The sequence below is a fragment of the Anguilla rostrata genome, chromosome 4 (genome assembly GCF_018555375.3).
Source record: "Anguilla rostrata isolate EN2019 chromosome 4, ASM1855537v3, whole genome shotgun sequence".
In the NCBI taxonomy this organism is placed as follows: Eukaryota; Metazoa; Chordata; class Actinopteri; order Anguilliformes; family Anguillidae; genus Anguilla; species Anguilla rostrata.
This window is the reverse complement of record NC_057936.1, coordinates 52,418,899-52,442,466: the sequence shown is the minus strand read 5'-3', so window position 1 is coordinate 52,442,466 and position 23,568 is coordinate 52,418,899. Positions and strand designations below refer to the sequence as shown.

The 23,568-nt window shown below is 41.0% G+C and overlaps 1 protein-coding gene across 6 annotated transcripts in view; it reads left to right on the top strand.

Annotated features, from left to right (window-relative positions):
- ctnnd2a (catenin (cadherin-associated protein), delta 2a) overlaps nt 1-23,568 on the top strand; it is a 268,642-nt gene that overhangs the window by 214,897 nt on the left and 30,177 nt on the right. For 4 of the 6 annotated variants that reach the window (XM_064333164.1, XM_064333161.1, XM_064333162.1 and 1 more), the window contains 4 exons: nt 5,237-5,354; nt 7,801-7,986; nt 13,706-13,891; nt 15,784-15,934. In XM_064333164.1, coding sequence (XP_064189234.1) covers nt 5,237-5,354; nt 7,801-7,986; nt 13,706-13,891; nt 15,784-15,934 — 641 coding nt within the window. The remainder of the gene's footprint in view (nt 1-5,236; nt 5,355-7,800; nt 7,987-13,705; nt 13,892-15,783; nt 15,935-23,568) is intronic. The other 2 variants (XM_064333165.1, XM_064333163.1) reach the window with 1 other exon arrangement.

The following is a 23,568-nucleotide window of genomic DNA, read 5'->3' as shown; positions in this document are numbered from 1 at the left end:
TGCCCATGTGTAGTTGAAGTAAACAGGAAGATTAAATTAGTGATTTGAATATTGATGTTTGGGGTCACATTGAATGATGCTAATTAATGTCGTGTTTGTAACTCTGCCATACAGTGCTGGGTTTACGGAATGGGCGAATGGCATTTATACATTATCAGTGTGTCCCCATTAGGAAAGCAGGGTGTGTAATTAATGTTATTAAGAGCTTTTTGGGAACTAAATATACTCTTCATGTGAGTTGTATTTCCTTTTGGATTTAGAAAGTTGCAGACTGCTGCCATTGGATAGTAGTTGGAAGAGATGGCTGTCTGAAGAAAAGACATTATATATAAGAACCATTATAGTAAAGGTCAATGGGTACTTAGCGATTCTTGGAATCAAACATGTCAGAGCTGTAAAATATTGGGATTGATACATTTGTGTTCTCGGTCCTTCTCTTGGGAAAACTTTTTTGTGTACATATTATTCCTTTTTCCCACCGGGTCCACTGTAAAAATGTTTCAACAAACCATTTTATTTTCAGTTAACTTAGAAGAATACTGATGGTTTGAAGCAAAAAATGAAAAAAAAAAAAAAAAAAACAAGATTGAAACAACGCAAACCAATACAAGCCTGGCATGGACTTAACGTTCACTTCTGTTTATTGTAAACATCTGTGAGCGACTAGCAATTATAAAAAGTAGTAATATATCAACTCTGTCAGTTATCTGTCAGGACTCAAAGGTGTATGCCGTGGGTTATTTTACCTGCTGTGCTATACACTGTCTCATTTGTGTTCATATGCCTGTCACAATTCTGAACTGTCTTTCCAGATACTGTAATTACAAAACACCCAGAAGAGAAAAGAAAGCTCCCTGAATAAGTGCATCCTCTTCCCTGCTACGGCTGATAGCAGCAGGGTCCCGTTGTTTGTTCACCTTCTGAAGCGCTGGGTCTGGCACCGGCTGCTTCCACGCGTGACATTTCGTGATAAGGGACCGCGTGCCCAAACACGGACCTGTCTCTCTCACACGGGGCCCTTGTGTGGCTGATCTTCACCGCGAAGACAAGGGGACGGCGTGATCCTTGCTTGTTTACTGACTCATTATAAACTTGCTTTGAGAGCAATACAAAACTGGGTATCGATACTCTCCCTATCCCCATGCGGCAGACTCAAGGGGAGGCAGACAATAGCAATTACGTGTAGTTGCAGGAGGCACCAGCCTGTATCTAAAAGCTCACCGTGCCAGTAGGCCTCTTTTTTCAGACTGTCCCAGAGGCGGTATTAGGACCACCTGGACATTAATTAAGTATTAATCAGAGAGAGGACGAAGAGACAGATTTGTATGAAGCGCATGTTTGGAAATGTGCGAGGCATGATTCATACTGGAGCATCAAGGGGTTGTTGTTTTCTTAGCACTCTCGTAGTCTGAGAACAAAGGCACCATCACAAACGAGATGCTTGAGTTCTCTTAATTGTGTTTAATTGTACGGAGTTGGAGGACAACAGCTGCGTGCGACGTCCTTGCAGGAAGGGGCCTCCCTATGAGGCGGAGCTTGCAATGGCATAGATATGGCAGACATTTTACTCCAGGGCACTCCGCAGTGTTCTTTTCACACGCGTCTTCTCTACCGCCACCTCACCAACTCTATGGCAGTTTTTCACCGCAGCTGCTGATATCAAATTCTTTTTTAGGAATAATTTGAAAGCCTGGGTCTGTGTGATGGGTTTTCACATATAGTACGTACGCACATTCACCCTGAGTTCCTGTCACCTAAGGCCCCAGCTCACTGAATGCAGGAGGAGAGAACGCGGTGTGCTAAAGCACTGCGCTGAAGTAAATGCTGTTCTTCAGAGGATTGCGATGACTCCTTTTGAAGCAGAAGGCAAAAATCCTCTGTGTAGAGTGCACTCATCTTTCAGCCAATTTCTAGAATATTCTTTCATTGTTGGTACTTATTGGCTTTGCAGATACCCTTTTGCATGAATACATGTACATCTTACATTTTTACAAATCATCCTTTTATAAATCCAGAAGATTGCTGAAGTATTTCAGGTTAGCTTCGCCTACCTCCTCACTTAAGGGTACAACAGCAGCAGACAAGATGTGGTACTGATATTGTACTGTTAACAGGTTTTCTGACATAATAAAATTCTTATTGAGTGCATAAGTTGATCACATTTTGTTCTGTTCTATGAAATGTAAGATTGTTTTAATATATTTATACATACATACATGCATGCCTGCATACATGCAGACAGGTGAAAAAAAGGAAAAATCTTAGTAAGGTGTTAGGATACCATGAGTTGCCAGAACAGCTTCAATGCACCTTGGCGTCGATTCTACAAGTCTCTGGAACTGTACAGGAGGCATGGAACAGCATTCTTCCAAAAGATAGTACCTCATTTGGTGTTTCGATGATGGTGGTGGAGAGCACTGTCAAACACGTCGGCCCAAAATCTCTCATAGGTGTTCAATTGGGTTGAGATCTGGTGACTGCGAAGGCCATAGCATATGATTCACATCATTTTCATACTCATCAAACCATTCAGTGACCCCTCGTGCCCTATGGATTGTCATCCTGGAAGAGCCCACTCCCATCAGGATAGAAATGTTTCATCATAGGATAAAGCTGATCACTCAGAATAAGATTGTATTGATTTGCAGTGACCCTTCCCTCTAAGGGCACAAGTGGACCCAAACTATGCCAGAAATATGCCACACTCAGCATAACAGAGCCACTGACCCCTCACTGTAGGGGTCAAGTATTCATGCCATCTTGATCCAAAATCGAGGTCAACTGGTCCTGCTCAGCATTTTATACATGCCACAGAGCATGATAGGATGTTAATTGCTTAATTGTATCATAAAATACACCTGTTTGGAAACATCTGCATTTGTTATGTTTCTCTACTCATTTATTCAGGTGTTCCCTTTAATTTCTCACCCGTCGGTACATGCATACATACCTGCATGCATACTTCCTTTGTTCCGTGTTTTATTGAGAACAGCTTTGCTCATATGAATTAACAGTGAAGTTGCAGTGCATCATAAAATGTGTCCTCTACTGTCTCTATTAATGATATGATATGGATCAGTGGGTCATGAAAAGAACTAATATTGATGCCAATTCACGTTTTTATGGTTGTCACTGTAGAATCAAAGGCCATATGGAATTTATTGTTATTAATGTTGAAAAAGGTCAGCCGTATGATGTGGCATACTGTTTGGAAACATTAGGCCTATTGGATGGTAGGACGTCAGTGATATTTTCCTTGAGCATGCAATACTGGGAATGTATTCAATTTGTCCTCCGTCAACATATGATACTTTAAAGGTCACCTAGGACTGTTCACAAAGAAAATTGTCTGTATGTCACGTTATAGTTGGCTTTTAACATGCATTATCACACCAATGGTGGGAATAAAGGTAAGGCTTTCTGGAGGAAATCAATAATTGTTTGAAAATGAACCCCAGGAAAATTGTTTAGCCAGTGTATCAAGCACATATCAGGTCAATGGCCTGTACAAGGTTGATTTATAAATGCTTAGCTGGCCAAACCAAACACATATCCCTGAGCCTAGTGTTCTCATAGAAGGATTCTAGTTGCCTTTAATCAATGTATGTAATGAACCATGCATGCTCTATAAAACTGGTAAGCACTCTGGGCTTATGTACAGTTATGCTTAAATGTCTTTCTTTGATTAAGCTTGTTGACGATTCAACCCCATAATTTTGTAAAGGCAATTAAGTACATGTCCTATAAATATACAGTATGTGTGAACATAAAACTCGCATTGTAATGTTAATAACTCAATATAGCAAACAAGACAGTTTTTTTTTTTTTTTCAAACGGAACCTTGGTGTTCAATATTATCAATGCCATAAATAGGAGGAAAACATGGTGGAGTGTTGTTCTTTTAAAGAGTCTGCGCAATTGGAAATAGGGTTTTTAGTGACGATGTATTAGCATTTCATACCTACTTATTATTGCTTTTTCATTGCAGTGTGCTGCTTTTGGTTTTAAATGAACTCTAAAAATTGATTGTGGTGTTACTGTGTGTGCTGAAAATTAATTACAATATATGCAGTATAGTAGCAATTAACATGGAAAGGCTTTTGACTTGAAGATTGTGGTGCGTATATGTTAAACGGGGTTAGGCGTGCTCAGTAATGTTGTACTTCATCACAGCCTCTCAGGTCTCTCGAATCACACAATTTTACTGATCTCATTATCAGCACTGTGGACCTCATAAACCTCTTTGTTCTGTTTTTTTTATGATAAGGTGCTATATGTAAATTATTGTTATTAATTATTCTCAGAATCACCTCAAAAAAGCCAATATAATAGCAAAACAAAATTCATAAACTATGTATTCATTAAAAATACCAACCTTCTCTTTTTGGGATAGCTTGAGGTTCATCTTTCTCTGTGCTCAGTTTGAAACACCTCATGTCAGGTCCAGTTGTGTTTTGAACTGTATTTTTCAACCTTTATTTTAAAAAAAGAGTAAAATAAAAAAGATTTCTCTTTTCAAAGGTTTTGAGATTTTGTGCTACTTTCAGATTGAACAAAGATAAACCCTGTGTAACCAGTCGATAGTTATCTGAAAGAGATCTGTTTCGGAATAGTTTGGGAAATAAGGTACATTCTTTCTGGTTACATTGAAGACTAGGTGAATGACCTTGAGTTACACTTCACATGACTTCAAGGTAAATGTAACAAATGTATTGAATCCATTTTAAATATGCCAGTGCATGGCCCAGCATACATTTGGGATAATACTGCAGCTATTTTTACAGAAACTTCTATTTCACAAAGGACCACTGTTGAAATGGCCTTTGGCAAATTATTAGGAAAATTGTACTGCGTCATACCTATTTTTCATTTCTTAAAGCAAGCGCTCACAAACAGCTTAGAGAGGACATGGTGTCAAGAAATAGTTCCCCGAGGGTAAAAGTTAATCAGATATTTATAATGTACATCAAAAACAATGGACTGAATTCACTTTAAAAAGCCGATGTAATATGCAGATCTGGCTGGGGGGGCATAACCTCTGCTGCTCGTACCTCACGGTGCCTGCACGATGATAGCCCACACAGTTCCTGCCTCTTTGTCCTTGAGTGTGCAGTTCTCTCCCTGGACGGGGCGGGGTGAGGTGGGGCGGTGTTGGTTTTCGGGGTCCTGTGGCAGCCGGGGCGGGGGAGGGGGCAGGGCGCTCCAGGGCCCGCTAACCCCGCTGCTTGCGTTGCAGGAACGTCAGCTCGGCGGGGGAGGAAGCACGCCGGCGGATGCGGGAGTGCGAGGGACTGACCGACGCCCTGCTGTACGTGATCCAGACGGCGCTGGGGAGCAGCGAGATTGATAGCAAGGTTTGACTTTGTATTTCCTTTTCCTCCCTTCCCATTATCCCGGCTGCCATAAAAGCCCGGGCCTGTAAAACAGAGCCAACAGAGGCTCGAGAAGGCCTCGGTAACAAATAAACAGCGCTGCGGATGGCCGCGTTCTCAAGGTTGCCGTGGCCACATCTCCGAAGATGGCATCCCTTAATCATGATTTCGCTGCCGGCCCCTCCGCGCCAGTCCGGATGGCGTAATAGGAGGGCTGTGATGTTTTCATAGTAATGAGAATTGAGTGCCCGAGCAGACGGTGGCAAAGATTCGGCCGGCACCGTGCCAGTGGTCATATTCCCAAAGTCATTGACAGACATCCTACCGGGGGCAATTTCACTTCATTTCGGCGAACGGCCTTTCTAAAATTATCCTCCACATTGTCACCATTGATTGTGTATAACCTGTAGCCAGTCCCTGCTGAAGGTGTCTGGTCCCTGAGGGGACATCGTGCCCTGAAAATCCACAATAGCTGGAGCTGGGCTTGATGGCTGCAGTAGACTCTGTCTGCAACAGTAAGTTGATAAGTAATTTTCTCCAAGCATGGAACATCGGATAATTGCCCTGCACACACATACAAGGTGTGAAACCCCTCTCAGTTAGCTGAACTTCAAGGAGAGATGTTGTTATTGTGCCTGTTTGTTGAAGGTGCCCATGTTTCCAAAAACGTTCATGTTCCTCTCATCATTTGCTAAATTTTAGCACTGAACATTAATTACTGCAGTCTGGTCCTATCTTACAGAGAATGCATCTTTCTGTTTCTCCTGTAGACCTAGAGACTTTTTTTATCAGGAAATCACTGGGGGAAGTATATAGTTGTAATGAAATCTTTGGAAAGAAGCCAGGGTCTGTGAAGCAGTTTTTTGTGATTGCAGAGATGTGAAGTACTTTGCCCAGATCCTGGCTTACTCTCACCTTTTATGAAGACACTTTGATGTAGTGGCTTCCTGGATTGTGAAATTCTGCTGCGATAAAAGCAGGTCACACAGTGAGCGGTTGTCTTAACTCGCCAATCCCGCAAACCACCAACCTATAACTTTAAGGTCAGGTTATCACATTCGCTATTTCACTGCAATTAGTGTATTAATCCCGCGTAGAATAATATTTCATAATGTGTGAAATCTTTCATGAAAAAACCTTTTAGAAGTCATGATGTCTAATTGTTCATCTTGACCCTCGGCCTTTATTTGCCTTACTGATATTCACAGGATGATGTTGACAGTTTACAAATAAGACTGTTGAAGTAAAATAACCCAGCATGTGGGTGGTACCGTGAAGGAGACTGTTTACTTATCACCACTCATTCACAAAGATAATATGACTAAGAGCTGATGCTGTATCCACAGCCATTTTCCTGAGCAATGAAGCCATCCTCTGCTCCCTCCATTGCTCGCACATGCTGAAATCATATCCCCCGTAGCCATTTGCGCTGGCCTCACACTGTGTCTGTTACATCACCTTCTGAGGTCGGTGCAGGAGTGGGGACAGGCCACCACAGCTGAAGGCCATCTGACATGGGCGAGGGACATGCAAATCTCTCCTATCACATTGTCATGGGGATGCATCAGTAAGCATTCCATGGATTTCATTTGCATGCATCAGTCATGCCATGCTTATGGTGATCAAAATTCAAAGAGGGCAGTGTGGACCTGCACCAGCTAGACAGAAGGGTAACGCACTTGTGCTGCACCATGTACATGTTGCAAGATTGCACTCAAACTTACAATTTAAACACCAGAACCAACCATTTTTTAATTTTCTCTGTAATTGTTGGCATCATCTGTGGGTATGGGGTAATTAGCCATGTGTATTATATTATTTCTGTTTGCATGGTGCTGCTTTAACAAACCAGTAATGAAAATGACTTGGCCCTTCCTTTTCTATTTCTTCAGTTTCCTCAAGCTAGTCATATATTTTTCAGACAGTGCCATCAGGCGTAATGTTTGTCCTCTGTCTTCTTTGCCAAGGGATGCATAATATGATCAAAGATTTCAGCTGCCCTCATGCAGATGTGTTAGGGTATCAGTGATGCAATAGACGAAAGAAGTACGCATGCAAAGTGGGGGGACAAATGGCTTCTAATATGAAATATTATTGTGCTTGATGCATCATCACACTGCACTCCTCTTTCCAAAAAATCATTATTGTTTTTCAGTGCTCTCGATTATTATTCGCCCGATCTCCAGCACGTTACAGGAGTAAATTGCGTAAGCTGCCTTTTCTGGTGGCGGGCCCATTTCGGTTGTAAATAAATGTTATTGGCAATTATATTGTAATTACAGAGTGGAGGGAGAGCGGGAGGCCCCAGTCTTCCGGAGAACCTCCATCGGCAGCTGGGCTTTACACACTCTCTCAAAGCCCTGGGCAGGGCTCTACGCACATCTGCTGAGATTTTCTGTTCTCCCTCTTTCTCTGCCTCCCCTTTCAGACCATAGAAAACTGCGTGTGCATCTTGAGGAACCTCTCGTATCGACTGGCTGCAGAGACGTCCCAGGGCCAGCAGATGGGCACGGATGAACTTGATGGATTGCTTTGTGGCGATGCCAACGGCAAAGACGGCGAGAGCTCCGGGTGCTGGGGAAAGAAGAAGAAGAAAAAGAAGGCACAAGATCAGGTGGGGAATTTGACTGCAGCTGATTGCAATTAGCTGCATTTTGCAGTCAGCGGTGGAGGGGATGGGGGATCGGGGGGTTGAAGAGAAAGGTCCTTATCCAATGGATAATTAGTTGTTTTACAAGGTTGATTTCTTGCTACCAGGAAGTGGTGTTTGCGAGCCGTGTGCAATTACCACATTGCTGGAGTCACTCTGATAAAAGCCTGAGTGCTCTCAACTTTAGTACGGTCTCGATGAGGTCATGTTTACCAATGGGCGCATGAGCTCACTGATTCATAAAAGGAGCTAGAGCTGGACGTTCTAAAATTAATTGAAAGGAAAAAAAAAAAGCGAGCTTCTCAGCTTATATGTTGGTTTGAAAAAACATGTTCCTACTGTTTGTCACTGCAATTGAGAATCCCAATTGTGCTTCTCAAATGAGTACTGTGTTGAAGTCAGCCCATGTAAGGGAGTATTGCAGCTGATTATTTTCCACACCACAGGCCATGCAGTTACACAGGAGGGCTACAAAAATTGGAGGAGAAGCATATCTCCCTGAAAACCATTGGTAGCCTGTGAGCGACTGGCACGTCTTTGGGAGGAAGTGATTCATTGCCACTGACAGAACTATGCCAGTTGTGCTCTCCAACCACTGAGGGCATCCTTGGTTGATAAGCCACTTTTTTGTCTTTTTGTTATTTGTTTCTAATTAGTAATTTACTATATTTTAATTATCAGGCTAATTAAATGTTTTCCTTTGGCTGCCTTGTCACCATTCCTCTTTTTTTTAAATACAGTCTTTCTAACTAAGAATTATTAATTACTTATTCACATGCTGAGCAAGGGAAGATTTCTGAGAACTGCAATAGGTCAGTGTGACTGTTTAGAGCTGTCTCCTGCACTATATATCATTAAGGGTTCTGGCAGCAGCTGTTTTATAAAAGAAGATTATAGTTCTTAAGTTAGGCTGCAAGGGCAGGGATGGAATAAATAAGAGTCAGATGCTTCCATGGCTGTATAAAAGGAAGCAATTCCCTGTTGGAGTGCATGGTACTGAATGTGCTGCTATTTATCCACATTTCAGTTCAGTTCAGATGAGACAAAGAAGCTAGACAAATACGCAGTTTGGATATTGATTAGATATGTGTGTTTTGCCATCTGTCTCTGTCATTGATAATTCATGACTGACCATGGCAGACTTGATCAACTTCAACAGTTGTACAAGCGCTACAATCACTCATCAGTCAGACAAGTGACTGGACAGTTGATTTAACCTGTTAACTGCCAAGCCTGGTGAAAGCCAAGAAATAAATACAAAGAGAAGAACCAGTATGTCCCATTCAACATATAAAAATGTTTCCCTGTGAACATGTTCGTGTTGAAAGGTCAGCGAAACAATGTTTGGTCTTCGGTATGAAACCCGGCTACATTTGGTTGAAAAGTGAACGTTTTCTAGCCAACTAGGACACAGTCAGGCTATATCCCTGTAAAATCTGAGATTTATACCTAGTTAATGTTAATGTCAAAAGGTCTCTCAGCCTAGATTTCCACCCCTCTAGGCATCTAGATTCTGGCTTTTGCTCACTGGGTTGTGCCTCTGGAAAGATGATGGCTGGACTGTCACTTGCTGCATGGGGCTTTTGCAGAGACAACTGACAGGAAGATAACACTAGTCACAGGTGTACAGTAAATGGCAGACTCAATCTGGGAGGTTACCTCATTGTGCTTCAACTCGATGGTCATTTTTGCACTGCCATTTCACTGTATCCAAAATATCAGGTTAGAGCAACCCCCACTTCTATGATTGAGCCAGCAGGAACTAGCTACACCGGTCATTGTTTGGATGCAAGACAACGACACAGAGGCTCGCAGCTCACTTATATTCAACAAACAGAATGAGATTGTGTTAGCAACATTTCAATTGCCCGCAATGGAACCTCTTTAGCAATCAATCAGTGCTTTGTGGAGAGCACACAGATGAACCCAGGGAAAGTGATGCGCTGCCATATCAGGCCTGGATACAGTTCACATTGCTTTCAATCGGGGCCACAAGCTCTACTGACCTTACTGGATTTTTACAAGCCCCTATTGATCAACCTTGTTGACAGCAGCACTGGTAATCAGAATTTTGAAGTCACCTTTGTCACAGCAGTGATATTCAATTTCAGCGCACCCACTATCAAGTTTTTTGTAATGTAACTTTTTTTTGCACTTATTTGTGGTGTTTTTTTATGACATTCTGTGTAAGTGAAAGGAATCTAACGAATTAATTACCTGCATTAATGCACCTTCTTCATGAAACAGTTGGCGAGCAATGTATTTTTTTTATTTATTTATTTTATTTTATTTTTTTGAAAGGATGAAATACCAGTCGTGTAAGTATTACGGATTTAAGATGAAAGCAAGAACTGATATATACAGAACCAGGCATGCTTAAGCCGACAAATCCATATTCTCATTCTCATCTTTAAAAATACCTAATACCTGTAAAGTACCAGACACTCAAAAGTTCTAAAAAATACGTTCTTTTTGTGTTAAACACATGGAGTGTGTTGGTTTAAGCTCTTGTTGAAAACTTTAATGAGATCAAATTGCTGTATATGAATAGATTTTCGATTGTAAATAACGCTTCCCAGCAGCATCAGTGACCTCTGGAAATGGACATTGGCGACGCACATTAAGATTTTACCAAATAGCAAAATAAAAATAAAAATCAAAGCAAATTGCTAAGCTTAACTGCGGATACCCCCTGATATCACTTCCTGGGTGGAATGTTTCAACCACCCAGCCGTACATGGAGTAAAGCGATTAACCACTTTAAAAGAGGACACCTGGGCCTTGCGGCACAGGAAAGTAATGTACTCCCTTAAATCATTTATCAATGCGCAGCAGCTAGCTGGGCTCTAGAATGAGGCTGCCGTTTTTCTTCAGGGGACCTCTGCTGTTTATCAGCCTTAATTGACTGGAAGGGAATCCTGTAGCACACCACAGCCTTCCTAATCCCTCAATCTGTTTGGACGTGGAGGAAATGCATTTTATATCTCTTCAAAGAGAATATATGAACCACTAGCGGTTTGTTTTTTTTTTGTTGTTTTTTTTCATTTTTTAATAAGAAGCGTGATGGAGGTATTAAATTATCGGCTGGACATTTTGTATTCCAATTTGAAATAAATGAACATCTGTACCAAAATACAAAAGAAAAAAAATGCAGCGTAATTTAAATGGTGATAGGTGATATTTAATTACAAAAGGCCAAATTATAACAAGATGAAACAAGGGTACACAATGAGAAGGTAAAACAGTATAAATTTGATTTGAATTGAAAAAGACAGCAGGATCTTGAGTAGGCTGGCTGTGATAGCCATTAAGTCCATCCAATTAGGGTGTTTTGGAGCTTTACTGTAAACTCACTGTCTGTTATTTCATTTGCTGTAAATTCATTTTTACAGAACATGTTGTATCTTGACAGTGTTGAATAGTCACAGAGGCAGGTGGCAGATGACCCCTGTCGTCCAAAGCTGCACATATGCAAGCTTCCGTAGCAAGCAGGTCCAGAGGCTACAGTAATGAAAAAAAAATCCCTAAGGAGGATATAGCCTCAATATAGGCTACATTTTGTGAGAGCCCTGAAACTCCCATCCCCCATAGCCTATCAAGTATGATAACCTCTGAACTGGGATTCTTACAGTAGTTGTTGACAGTAAGAGTCATTTTGCTAGAGTATTTCTATTTAATGCTTTGTAGAATACCTTTTTTTAGAATATGAGCATCTTCTATTAGACTAATATAGTGTTTTAAGTGTGTGGCAGTTCAGTTTATGAATTGGGTGGTGTTCAATTAAAACAATGTTGTGGATGATTCATGGAATGCCAAGACCCAAACAAATACAGTAAATCAGAACTTCACTGCAGGGATAATCAGTGTTTTCGCAATATAATTTTAAGATTGTTTAACAAGAACACTGTGCATATTTAAAATAGGTTTCCTATAATCAGGTCGGTGCGCCAATTGTTGTTTTAACCTGCACAAAATCAATGACAATACAGATTCAACAAAGGTTTATAAGTTCAGTTTACATTACCTGATATGGTTGCATCTTACATTAATGATTCATCTACAGCGAGGTAATACACCTCATACTATTTAAATAGATTATCAATAGTTAAATCTGCTGAATTGAGTTATACTTGCTGGAATGCTGCATAAACGGAAAAGGAAGTGTGCTTTAAACCAAGAATCAGGGAGCTACAATGAAGCACGTCACTCATCTGCGCCATAGCTGCAGGAGCAAGGTATTAGATTATATTACCAAAACAAATTAGAGACTTTAAACTACTTGACATTTTTCCTTTGATTGCTGGAGAAAACACACAGGGTTATTGCAGTTTAAAAGAACATTCACCCGTATGTCAATATACTCTGCCACCATTTCCAGCCAGATGGCAGAGCATTTCATGGATTACAATAGAAACATGCAAATTATTTGCAGGGTACTGACATTTGCTTCTTGTCTGGGGAAACATTTATTGGTGTGTCTGTTTGGCAATACAAAGCATTGCCATACAAATTGGATTTATGGCAATGCCCGACAAGCTTAATAAAAGAGCATTCACTTTGACATAAATTGGTCAGCTCTTGACTGCACATGGATAGATAAAGCACAGCATTTTTATCATATTGTATTTTAGAAATATGCAGTCTTGACTCTGATCTGTCAGCATTGACCAAAGTTAAGCTATTTCACGAAGCATAAAAAGCTCCATCCTTTAATGAATGGCACATTACTTTTTCAATATAGATGACTTTAAGTAAAATTGTGATGAAAATGTTTTTTAATCATATTTTATTTAAAGGATTTTTTTTTTACTCGCATAAATGCATTCCAGAAAGCAGAAGGTAAAAGGAAAGTAAGTCGGTGTTTTAATAATGAGCATAGCGGTGAAACGAATGGCTCTGAATATGTTTTCATATCTATTCAGAGCCAAACTTGATGTTTGCTGAAACCGCCTTCTCCCAGCCCCACTGTGTGGAAACAGCCCCGTGGGCGTTTCTCTTCCCTCCAGCAATTAACCGAACAACACAGCTTATCCTAGAAGCAGGAGCACCGACTGTACACAGATTCATTAATTATTGAGGGGAAGGAAAGGGGGGAATGAAAGGCAGCGGAGATTAATAATATTTAGGTGTTTCTCAAGGCCCGCTGACTGAAAGTGGGTCACTACAGTGCACGGGTTTGCTGGCGGAACAAATTCAGAAGCATAGATTCATCCCGTTTCTGATGGCCCCGGCGGACGAAAACGCACGTCTTGTCAGACCGGCGAAAGAATTTGGAGGCGTTGACGACAAGGGACTAAATCAAAAAAGGGCTTTGAATGGCGAGGCAGTGTGAAGGACTTCCCTCCGCCCCGGCAGAATCGTGCTTGTGGTTTGAGCCTGCTGCTCTGACCCGCTGCCTTTAAATCACGTAATTCTCCTTCAGCGTGCATGCCTTTTGTGCCCCAGTGTAACTGCCATCTTTGTGTCTCACAGTTACACCCAGATGCTCTGTTTTCCTCCCCTTTGTGTTCCTTGCTGGAGACAGAGCTTGTGCGGCAGGCGCAGATGAACTGCATTGTCCCAATCCGACTCTTCTGGGAGGATTGATTGGGAGTGTTGCAGGGAGTTCTGGGTAGTCTGAGTGATGATGTTTGTGCTTTTATGTGGCCTAGTGTTGACGCGCTCTGCCCCTCTGGTTGTCTAGTGGGATGGCGTCGGACCCCTCCCCGAGTCTGCCGACCCGCCCAAAGGGATTCAGATGCTGTGGCATCCCTCCATCGTCAAACCCTACCTCACTCTCCTGTCCGAGTGCTCCAATCCCGACACGCTGGAGGGCGCGGCCGGGGCCTTGCAGAACCTGGCGGCTGGCAGCTGGAAGGTAGGTCCCACGGTCAGTCTTCCTCCATTTTTAGGGGATGGGGGGTTGTCAGAATATCTTGCTGCAGACATGCTAATATTGTCCATTTCAGTATACAAAAAAAAGAGATTTAATTGAATGTATATTGTGTGTGTGTGTGTGCTTATGTGTGTCTCTCTGTGTGTGCGTGTATGTGTGCATGTGTATGTGCTTGTGTGTTTTTCTTGTGTGGCATACCACTGTAAAGGGTGGGGGGGGGGGGTTTACCTCAATCCCATTTTTATTACCGGAAATCATTTCCTCCTCCATCGCACAAAACCAACACAATATAAAAGCTTCCTGTTTCACTGTCTCTCAGAGACAAAGAGGTGCCCTTACCTCCACCGATAGAACTCTCTAATCCACCCAAAGACTGTCTCTCGCAGAATCAATAGGCTGCCAGACTCCCGGTCTGAAAGGCTGGGATTGGATGGGTTTAAAGACCCATTACTGACCCAACTTCTGCTGAAGGCTTAGGGCTCTTCACCTGTTAAATGGAAAAGGAGGGGGGTTACCTCAATCCCTAGTGAAATATAGAGGGTGTCTGTACCCTATTAATCTTTTAGCTGATCTCACCGGTCAATTAAAATGTCTTTTATATTTGTTCATCTGCTACCTGTCAGTTGAGCAGTATTTGTGTGGGTTTAAATTGAGATGTGTCTGTGTATTGTGACTTTTGGATTGCTTTTGTGGGTAAATAGGATAAAGCACTTCCATCTGTTCCAAATATAAATTTTCCAAATATAAATAAATGAGTTCTGCACCTTTGAAGATCCATATGTTTGCCTTGAGATTTGTCATAAGCACAGAGATGGGGCACAAGGAAGGGGACTTTAGAGTTTTCATTAAATTATTCTCGACGTAGGGCCACCTGCTGTGGTTCTCACTGTGCAGGGCCTGATAACGCTTTCGAGGGGATGTAAAGTTTATCCAAGATTGACCTTCGCGAAAGCAATATCAGTGGACAGCTGTCTCAGGGAACATGTGGCTGCTTGCTGGCCGTAAATTTGTTCCTCTCTCATTGAGTCTGACAGCAGGGGGACTGTGCGCATGTACTGTATATATTTAGTATGCAGATGTCTCCTTCTGCACCTATTCAAAAGCATGACACAAATCGTAACTGTAACCCTGTCGTTCTGCTTGTGGATGAAAGTATGTACAGTTGGCCTGCAGCTATTTCCAGCTGTTTGCTTTGCCTTTACTGTAACCACCCATAACATTGACTCCTAAGTCATTCTTATATGAAGGTGTAAACCTGATGAAGTGACAAATTAACCTCATTACTGTAGTTACTTTTTAACTGCATTATTAAGTTGCATGTATGCTTTACGTGCATATTACACACATGCGTACAAGAAGGGTAAGCTCTCAGTACAGTTTCTCGACAGTGTTTTTATTATTGAGAACAGTAATGTCATTTGCAAGTTATGAAGATACTTGTTGAGAAAGTAATGCTTATGCATACATGCATACACGCTCACACATGCACACATGGAGAAACGCGCTCAGAGACAGCCAGTGTGTGAGACATCATAAATATGGATTCCTGCCCTGGCTCTGGGGAGCAGTTGTCCGGGCCTTCCCGTCACATCAGCAAACATGGCGTAACGCGGCTAAATCAGAGCTGACAAGAAGCCTCTGATGAAGGCTGAGCACGGGACGGGTCAGGTCAAACCCAATCCTCAAACGGCCTCTGGCTTCCCTGGCCATGACCCCTTGCCCCATGCTACACGCGTACCGCGGATACAACGTCTTCATTAAACGATGTGAAAGGGAGGGAAGGTCTGGTGATGTTGTTAGACATGTCTTCTGTTAAAAAAAATATGTTTAGTGCGATGGAAGTGGGGCTTAAGCTCTCTCTCTCTTTCACCGCCCCCTCCCTGCAGTGGTCAGTGTACATCCGGGCAGCCGTGAGGAAAGAGAAGGGCCTGCCTATCCTGGTGGAGCTGCTGCGGATAGACAACGACCGCGTGGTGTGTGCCGTGGCTACAGCTTTAAGAAATATGGCCTTAGATGTGAGAAACAAAGAATTAATCGGTAAGTGTTTTGTTTTTGTTTTTTGTTTTTTTTTCATTCTCAAATTAAAATGTCAACAATCGCCTTCACGGAATATGAAAAAACAAGCATTCTTCAACTGTAAGTCCCATCTCTGACATGTAATTGTTGGTTTTGCACCATTCTTCGCGGAATAAAGATCTATCATATGTAGATAATGCACTCACTAAGTCCCTTTGGAAAAGCAAGAGCTGTTGTTCGCTGAACTGTAAAAGTAAATATGAGTTTTTCTGTGTGTAATAAACAGTATGTGTTCATATTTTTCTACGTTATTTTCTATCATTACCCAGGTAATGTGTTTTGCTACATATCATCTATTTGCTGAAGCTGCCATTGGTGCAAATTTAAGTGGGTACTGGTCACTGTGAGAGTGTTAAGCCTTTGTTTTTATGCTGGTAAAAAATAGTGAAATTCCAAAAAAAAATCAAAATTACAAAATAACTCCACTTTCGTTCATTTCCTTGGGTAATATTCTCATGCAGTTCAAAGCTTTGTAATACTAATTCTCTATTTGTTCCACCTGCTGAGAATTCCCTTTCCTCACGAGGATAATAAGGGCCCCCACACTTTGTTTTCTTACACAGCTGTTGTAACATACTGTTGGCCTTACCTGTCAGCAGGCTTTGTTTTCTTAAACAGCTGTCGCGCTAGGCTGTCATTCTCTCTTTCGACTGGCTTCGTTTTCTTAAATAGCTGCCATGCCACGCTGTAACGTGCTGTCGATCTTACCTGTCGCCTGACTGTGCTGTTGCATAGCTGTCACATTATGCTGTTGTTTCACCTGTGGGCTGCCTTTGTTTCCTTACGCAGCTGTGGAATTACACTGTTGGTCTTACTTGTAAATTGGCTTTGATTTGTTAGACAGCTGCTATGTGTCATGCTAAATTGTTGATTTTTCCTGTAGACCGCCCATGTTTACTATCACATCAGGTAGGCTGCCTGTAGACTTAATTTTCTTTAACAGTTGTTGTATTATGCTGTCAGTCTTACTTGCAGATTAACTTCTTACAAAGGTGTTGTCACGCTGCACAATGCCATCAGTCTTTCCTGTAGACTGGTCCTGCTGTTAAACAGTTTTATTTGTCAGTCTTATTTGTAGACAAGCTTTGATTTAGCATATTACTGTCATATTGTGCTGTTTATCTTACCTGTTGAATGACTTTGTTTTTTTTTTGAAAAGCAGTCACAGTCTGAAGTTTGTATTTGCCCATAGACTACATCAACTTGTAGTCTGTGCTGCAGCACAGATCAACTTTGTGACCAAGGTATTCCCTACCTGTTTGTGCAGCGGCTATTTATGGTCAACCAGGCCCTTGTGGTCTTGACTGCACCAGTTGAAGTGCAGTCATGTGGTCCAAGAGTATGCGAGTGCTAGTCTGTGGTCTCTCAATTTTATGGACTTTGATGCAACATTCGGATAGCCTAACAAATTGGGCATTTCAAATTGGAAAGATTGTGGACAAATCCCTAAAATACCAGTACCAAAAAAACTGTCAGGGTATAGACTGGAAAACAAAGACTGGCTTGGCTGTATTCAGCATTTTGTACCATGTCAAGTATGCTTTTATGGTCTGAGAACCTTATTATATTGTGTCCTGAACCAAGAAAAATATTATTATTCTTTTCTATGCTCTTGTTCTAGTTTTTAATGCAGACTATAAACAAGCATACACTGAGGGGACCATAATCCTGGCAAGGCGATTCCCAACCAGACATAATGTTGCCTTAATGTTGAATTTGGCTGTTTCGGAGTGCTGTTGGGGCTGCAAAGTTGCAGAGTTTGAGCGATTTACAGAGTTTGAGAATTACGGTTACAATATATGTTCCTGTCAACAAGCACAGAACAACATCATAGTTGCCAACATTATGTATTGGAGCAGAAGGAGGCTGTCATCAAGTCTAAATTGGTTGTTCATGTCACTGTGTCATAACGTTGAACCTCTGCATGCTTCTTTTCAGCAGCCTCTTTGGGTCTTTATATCTGTCATTCAAATAAAACATATTTTCTACAAAGAAAGCAATGATGAAGACAGTGTCATTAGGACCATCTGCTGTTGGAAGTATACAAATTACATTTTATCCTCAGTACGTTTCTTTTTTTTGTCTTCTTTTTTTATGTTTATTTCTTTTTATTTGAGCTTTACAGTTGCAGTATAACAAGGACTAAAATGTAAAGTTAACTAAACTTTACAAATAAGGTGACCTTCCGAGTGCTTATCTGATCAACCATTAAAAGTGGCAAAAGTAGCCCCGTGCAATGCTTACAGGTGAATATCAAGTAAATAGAATGACAAATTAATTTTAAATGAATACAGGCCTCTGTTAGTCCATCAAGGAACTGGCAAGTATAGATGTCTCGTGTGATTGAATTGTGTCTTCAAAAAGTGGCAACCCTGGGCACGCAGATTCCGTACAACCACACAATATTGTAGAATAAGAAATTATCCAACATATATCCTAAAAGTTCAATTTTCAAAGTGACTTTGTAAGTTTTATTTCAAGGCGTCCTCAAAATGCGTGAATGAACCTACTCAATGCACTCTGACAGTGCCTGCCACATGATATTATATTAGAAACATTTGTGTACTAATTGTATGCAAATCCTACCCTCTAGCTCAAAGGGTGTCCAATCTTATCTGAAAAGTGCTGGTGTGGGTATCGGATTTTGTTTTAGCCCAGCACTATGGAACCAGGTTCAGTTAGCTAATCACGGCCTTCAATCAAGACCTTTAAATAGAATCAGGTGTCTTAGCGCTGAGCTGAAACAAAAGCCTGCACCCACACCAGCCCTGTTTGATTGGACACTCTTGCTCTAGCAAGATGATAACTGTGCATAGGTTTTCCATTGGTAGGAAAACATTGTCAGTAATACCTATTTTGTTTTGAAGATTATGTCCATTACAAACCGTAAATACAGCATAATTCCTTTTTTCCACGCCTTCCAAGTTCATTATGCTTGAACTTGAATTTAGTTTTGTTTACTTCCCTCTTCAAATAATTGTGGCTTGCTAGGTTAATGTGGCTGGTGGCAACTAGCTGGATAAGAAGCCCACCAACCAAAAATCTGATAGGTAAGTAACTAATCAATTGGCATATGTTCTAAGTGTTCTTGGCTAAACAAGCTTTGGCCCACTAATACCATTTAATCAATAGTTTCAACAATATTTCATAGACATCGTAGACAAAGACTTTTCTATGTGAACATGAGAAAAGGGAAGCATGTACATGTGTACACTTGTTTTCAAGATAAAGTTTTATAATTGACATGGCAAATTGCTAGATTGACAAAGAAGTACCCATATGTGCATTGAGATGATTGATCAAAATGGTAAAGCTGGTGACAAGAGCAAGAGCATGATTCCTGATGTACATATACAGTACTTTTCATTTTATTGTATTATTGTTATTTTGTATTAATTTGGCATCTCTCATCCCACCCAAATTTTGGGTGTCCAATTTGCAAACTATTTAAAAACATGCTCATTTATGATCCCTGCTGCCAGCGTTGGTAATTGAAGACAATTCGCAGTTCTCCTACACTGACAACTAGCTGCTTCTTTTCATAAGGAGACCCAATCATACACGTGCACAGAGAGCAAGTCCAGTGTACCTGGATAGCCAACAGTCACTTCAGCAATGAATACTGCTATCCCCACCGACTGAATCCCTCCCATATATCCCTTGGGCAACGCAAAGTCAAATATTGGCTGCCGGCCCACTTGGCACTGGCACAGGTCAGATGCAATCTGAGAGCGTGAATTTCTTCCTTTAATTTTAAATCTGTAGGCATGAGGATAACCCTCTGGAAAATCATGGCATTTGTCCCTTACATAAAACAATAAAAACAGAGCTGACCAGCTTGGGAAATTGCATGTGTTTTTGGCTTATTCCTAAATTTCACTTGGTGTTTTTTTGTTTGTTAGTTTTTTCCTATTTCTTTTGAGAAATTGGGCTTCACTGTTTGAAATTCTCTCCATGGTACTACTAACAGACTATTGATCTTTCTCTAATAAACTCAGCCTCCTAGTGGGCCTTTGCATCTCCATGACAACTTCTTTCCCTGTTTCAGGCTTCTGGCTTCAGTGCTTGTAGGATATGTTGTCTGTTGAATGCCGAGGCATATATGATTTGGAAATCCACAGCTCTGTAGTTATCCATTTAATTTCTTGTGAATTGGCATTCTGTGTCGTAAATCGTGTGGGACATGAATTTCCACTCATCATCTGGAGTGGTTTGTGTTACACAATGAACGCAATATCTAATTATTTCACACCCCCCACTGTACAAAGAAAACAGAACACAAAAATAATCAAAATCATAATTACTGACAGTAATAAAATTAAGTTCCCTCGGTAATATGATTAGTATATTCACAGTTCAAGAATAATAAGAAAAAAGGGAAATTGAAACAAACATTGATGAAACAAATAAAAGCACAAATAAAAAGTCAGGGTCTATTCCATGCACTTTGAGCAAGTTTACATACTCGAGAAAGAAGACTGATTGTTATTCCAGAAGATATTAAGATTAATTAAGAACATTGTAAGTAGATATTGAAGCAAAGCAATAGAGATGTTCTGATCTTATGGTTAATTTTTATGTCGTAGATATCTTCATAATAACTGGAAATACCCTGCTACAGATTTAATCAAGAATATCATCAAAACATAGTGACATTGCCCATGCTTGTACCAATGACTGGTCTATAGGCCCAAGCATGTGCCCGTGATTAGCACCTTTGACAACGAAGCCATTCTTTGGCCCACATCCTTCGGGCCAGTAATATATTGATTGGTGCAGCTTGGAGAAAAATAACATGTAGACAATAATATGTAGACAAGCACTGTAAAGTTCAGGGGTGCTGCTATGATGATATTTGCACTGCCTTGGATAAACTGTGCTGCCATGTGTGCTGGTGTGGATTTGAAATGCGTCATCAGTTATCCTCAGATTCACCTCTTTCTGTGCGCATTTGTCATTTGCATCATTTATCCGCAGTTGCCCTGGAAATCGCTACACAGGCATGTGAGGGAGGAGTGCACCTATGCACCCGACGTGTGTGAAATTACTATCTGCATGAAGACAGTTTAAAGATCATTGAAGAGATGCTTAAGTGGAATGTATTATGCATTTAATCTCAACTGCTGTGGGTGAACGCACGTAGAGTTATGCTGTTATCCAAAACATGATGCCATTCTCATGCCATACACTCTGTACTGTCTGTTTTGATGTGGAGCTCCACTGGCGCACACCATCATCTGCCGACATCTGCCGTGAGGCGAGGGAGAGTTCTCCAGTGAATCTCAGTTTCCTAATTGGCTCAGCACATACCTGTAGGTGTTTGGACATAGCTGTGCACGTTTTAAATTACTCCCTCTCCCGCTGGCCAACAGGAAACACCCACACCCCTAGGTTCTGGTGTATTCCTTCAGCTGCTTTTTAATCATGTCAGTGAATGAGTAATGTGTCAATGATGCACGCATGGTTTTGTCCTTAAAGTGTGCTGAAAAATGATCTGAAAAATTATATTTTACTTACTCAAGAGTTATAGTGCAGACTGTACATCTGCTATGGACTGGATATCATTGGGAATAAAGTTTGGAAAATGTTAATATATATTTGAAAATTAACCCCAGGGTAACGTTTTAATTGGACGTAGTCAACTCACTGAGTAACACTGCTTCAAGATGTTCGGTACTGTACATTCAAGCAAATACTTCCTGTGCTTTATTTCCTCAGAGACTAAACCTTCTCTTTTAAAAATGCAGTAATGACATTTATGATTCATATAAAAAACCTTATTTCATGCTCCTGTTGTATTTGAACTTTCATATCAGTAAGAATGATTTAATAAGGAAGTACCCAATAGTAAATTTTGCATCTTCTGATTTATAAATGCTGTTTATGTCCAACTGAGAATATACTGTTTTTCTCAAGAGCACTTGGTGGGCCTTGGTGGCCTTCAAGGAACACAACTCAGAAACAAGCCTTTGGGGACATCACGTCCGCTTTGAGTTTTAGTCTGCTTGTCTGTGCCATTCGGCTCTCTCTGTTTCTCATTTTTACTGACCTCTTGTGCTGATATTCATTGTCTGTCCTTGGTGCAGTTCTTTGCCTGAGTGTCTCCATTCTGCTCTGCGTATACCACACACAAAAGTGCCACATTCCTTTGATGATAAAACGAAATAACACAGGACCAATTTAAATGAATGTCGGAATGCAGGAATAGAAGTCCTTTAGAATATGGCTTGTTTCGTTTCCGTGAAACATATTGATGGGAGTTTAGTTGTAAATTGGCATTGTGATATCAATAGTTTGGGATGCATTTATATTTGAAATTGTGTGTGTGTGTGTGTGTGTGTGTGTGGCAGATAGCAGTGAGCTCCATAATGTTTGGGGCAAAACATATCTACACGGTGAAGCCAAAATGTATCAAAATTCCCTTTAATAAAATATGATAATATGCACTGTAACCACATCTGTACTGTTTGATTCAACATTTTGAATTGTGTTATATAGTGCCAAATTAAGAAATAATATATGAGTTTGTCCTAAACATTGTGGAGCTCACTGTATATATGGGGATGGCAGGTACAGCATCAGCCATGCATGTATAGCTAGTGCCCTAGCCAAGAAATTTTGTAAGTGTATTATTGTTGGCTACATCTTAGTGTAAATCTTTTGTCTACTGTTAGATTGCAAACAACAAATAATAACTGAAGCAAGAGGAAAAATTAAATAGTATCACCTGTGAACAATATTGTGAAAGGAAGAAGTGTGTTGGTTTTGGTTTGATGAAGTTGGTGTTGACCAATGGGGAGAAAGAGAATTGTGGTCCTGGAGGCAGACATATGTATGTTGCAACAGTAGCCATGGCCTCCTTCTACTGCTCCTCCTTTTCCATGGGCAGTGAACAATGATTATTACATTTGGAGAGGATACTCCATCTCCGTGTTTGATGGTGGTGGTGGCTGTTGGTGTCTCTGGAAGGTGGGGCATTCAGCATTCACCTGAGGTGTTTAATCACAAACCCCTTGATGTATTGCAGTGTGGCCAGAAGATACCGGAACTATATGAACACAGACACCCCCCCCCCCCAGGTCTCTCAAGCTTACTGAGCTGTTGCAATACAGGAGAAAATTACACAGGCCTTCCCCCCTTTGGAACACAGAACAGTGGGAATCATCTTTGAGCTTGGAAAAACCGTTTCAGCAATGAAGGGTTTTTGCTCAGCTGCCCAGGTTGGGTTATTACCTGTCCTGTTGAGTTTGAGCCAGATACAAACCGATCGAACCGAGGCTGCAAAAAACAACAGCCCCGTGGAATTAGAATGAGAAAAGCACAGCTAAAGATTTAAAAGCTCAGCTGTGCAGCACTAAACTGCGTGAAAGCACCAGCACAGGCTTACCATCACAATAGGACTCTCACTTAAAAAATACACACAAAACAAAAAACAGATGACTAAAGTTGACCTTCTATTAGTCAAAAGCCTTTTTTTTATTTTATTTTTTTTCCAAAGGGTACATACGTCTTTCTGAAACTGGCTATGTGTCAGATTTTAATGGTGCTATCTCAGAACCACGTTCAGACCAGCCTAGCCCCCCCGTCTCAGAGCA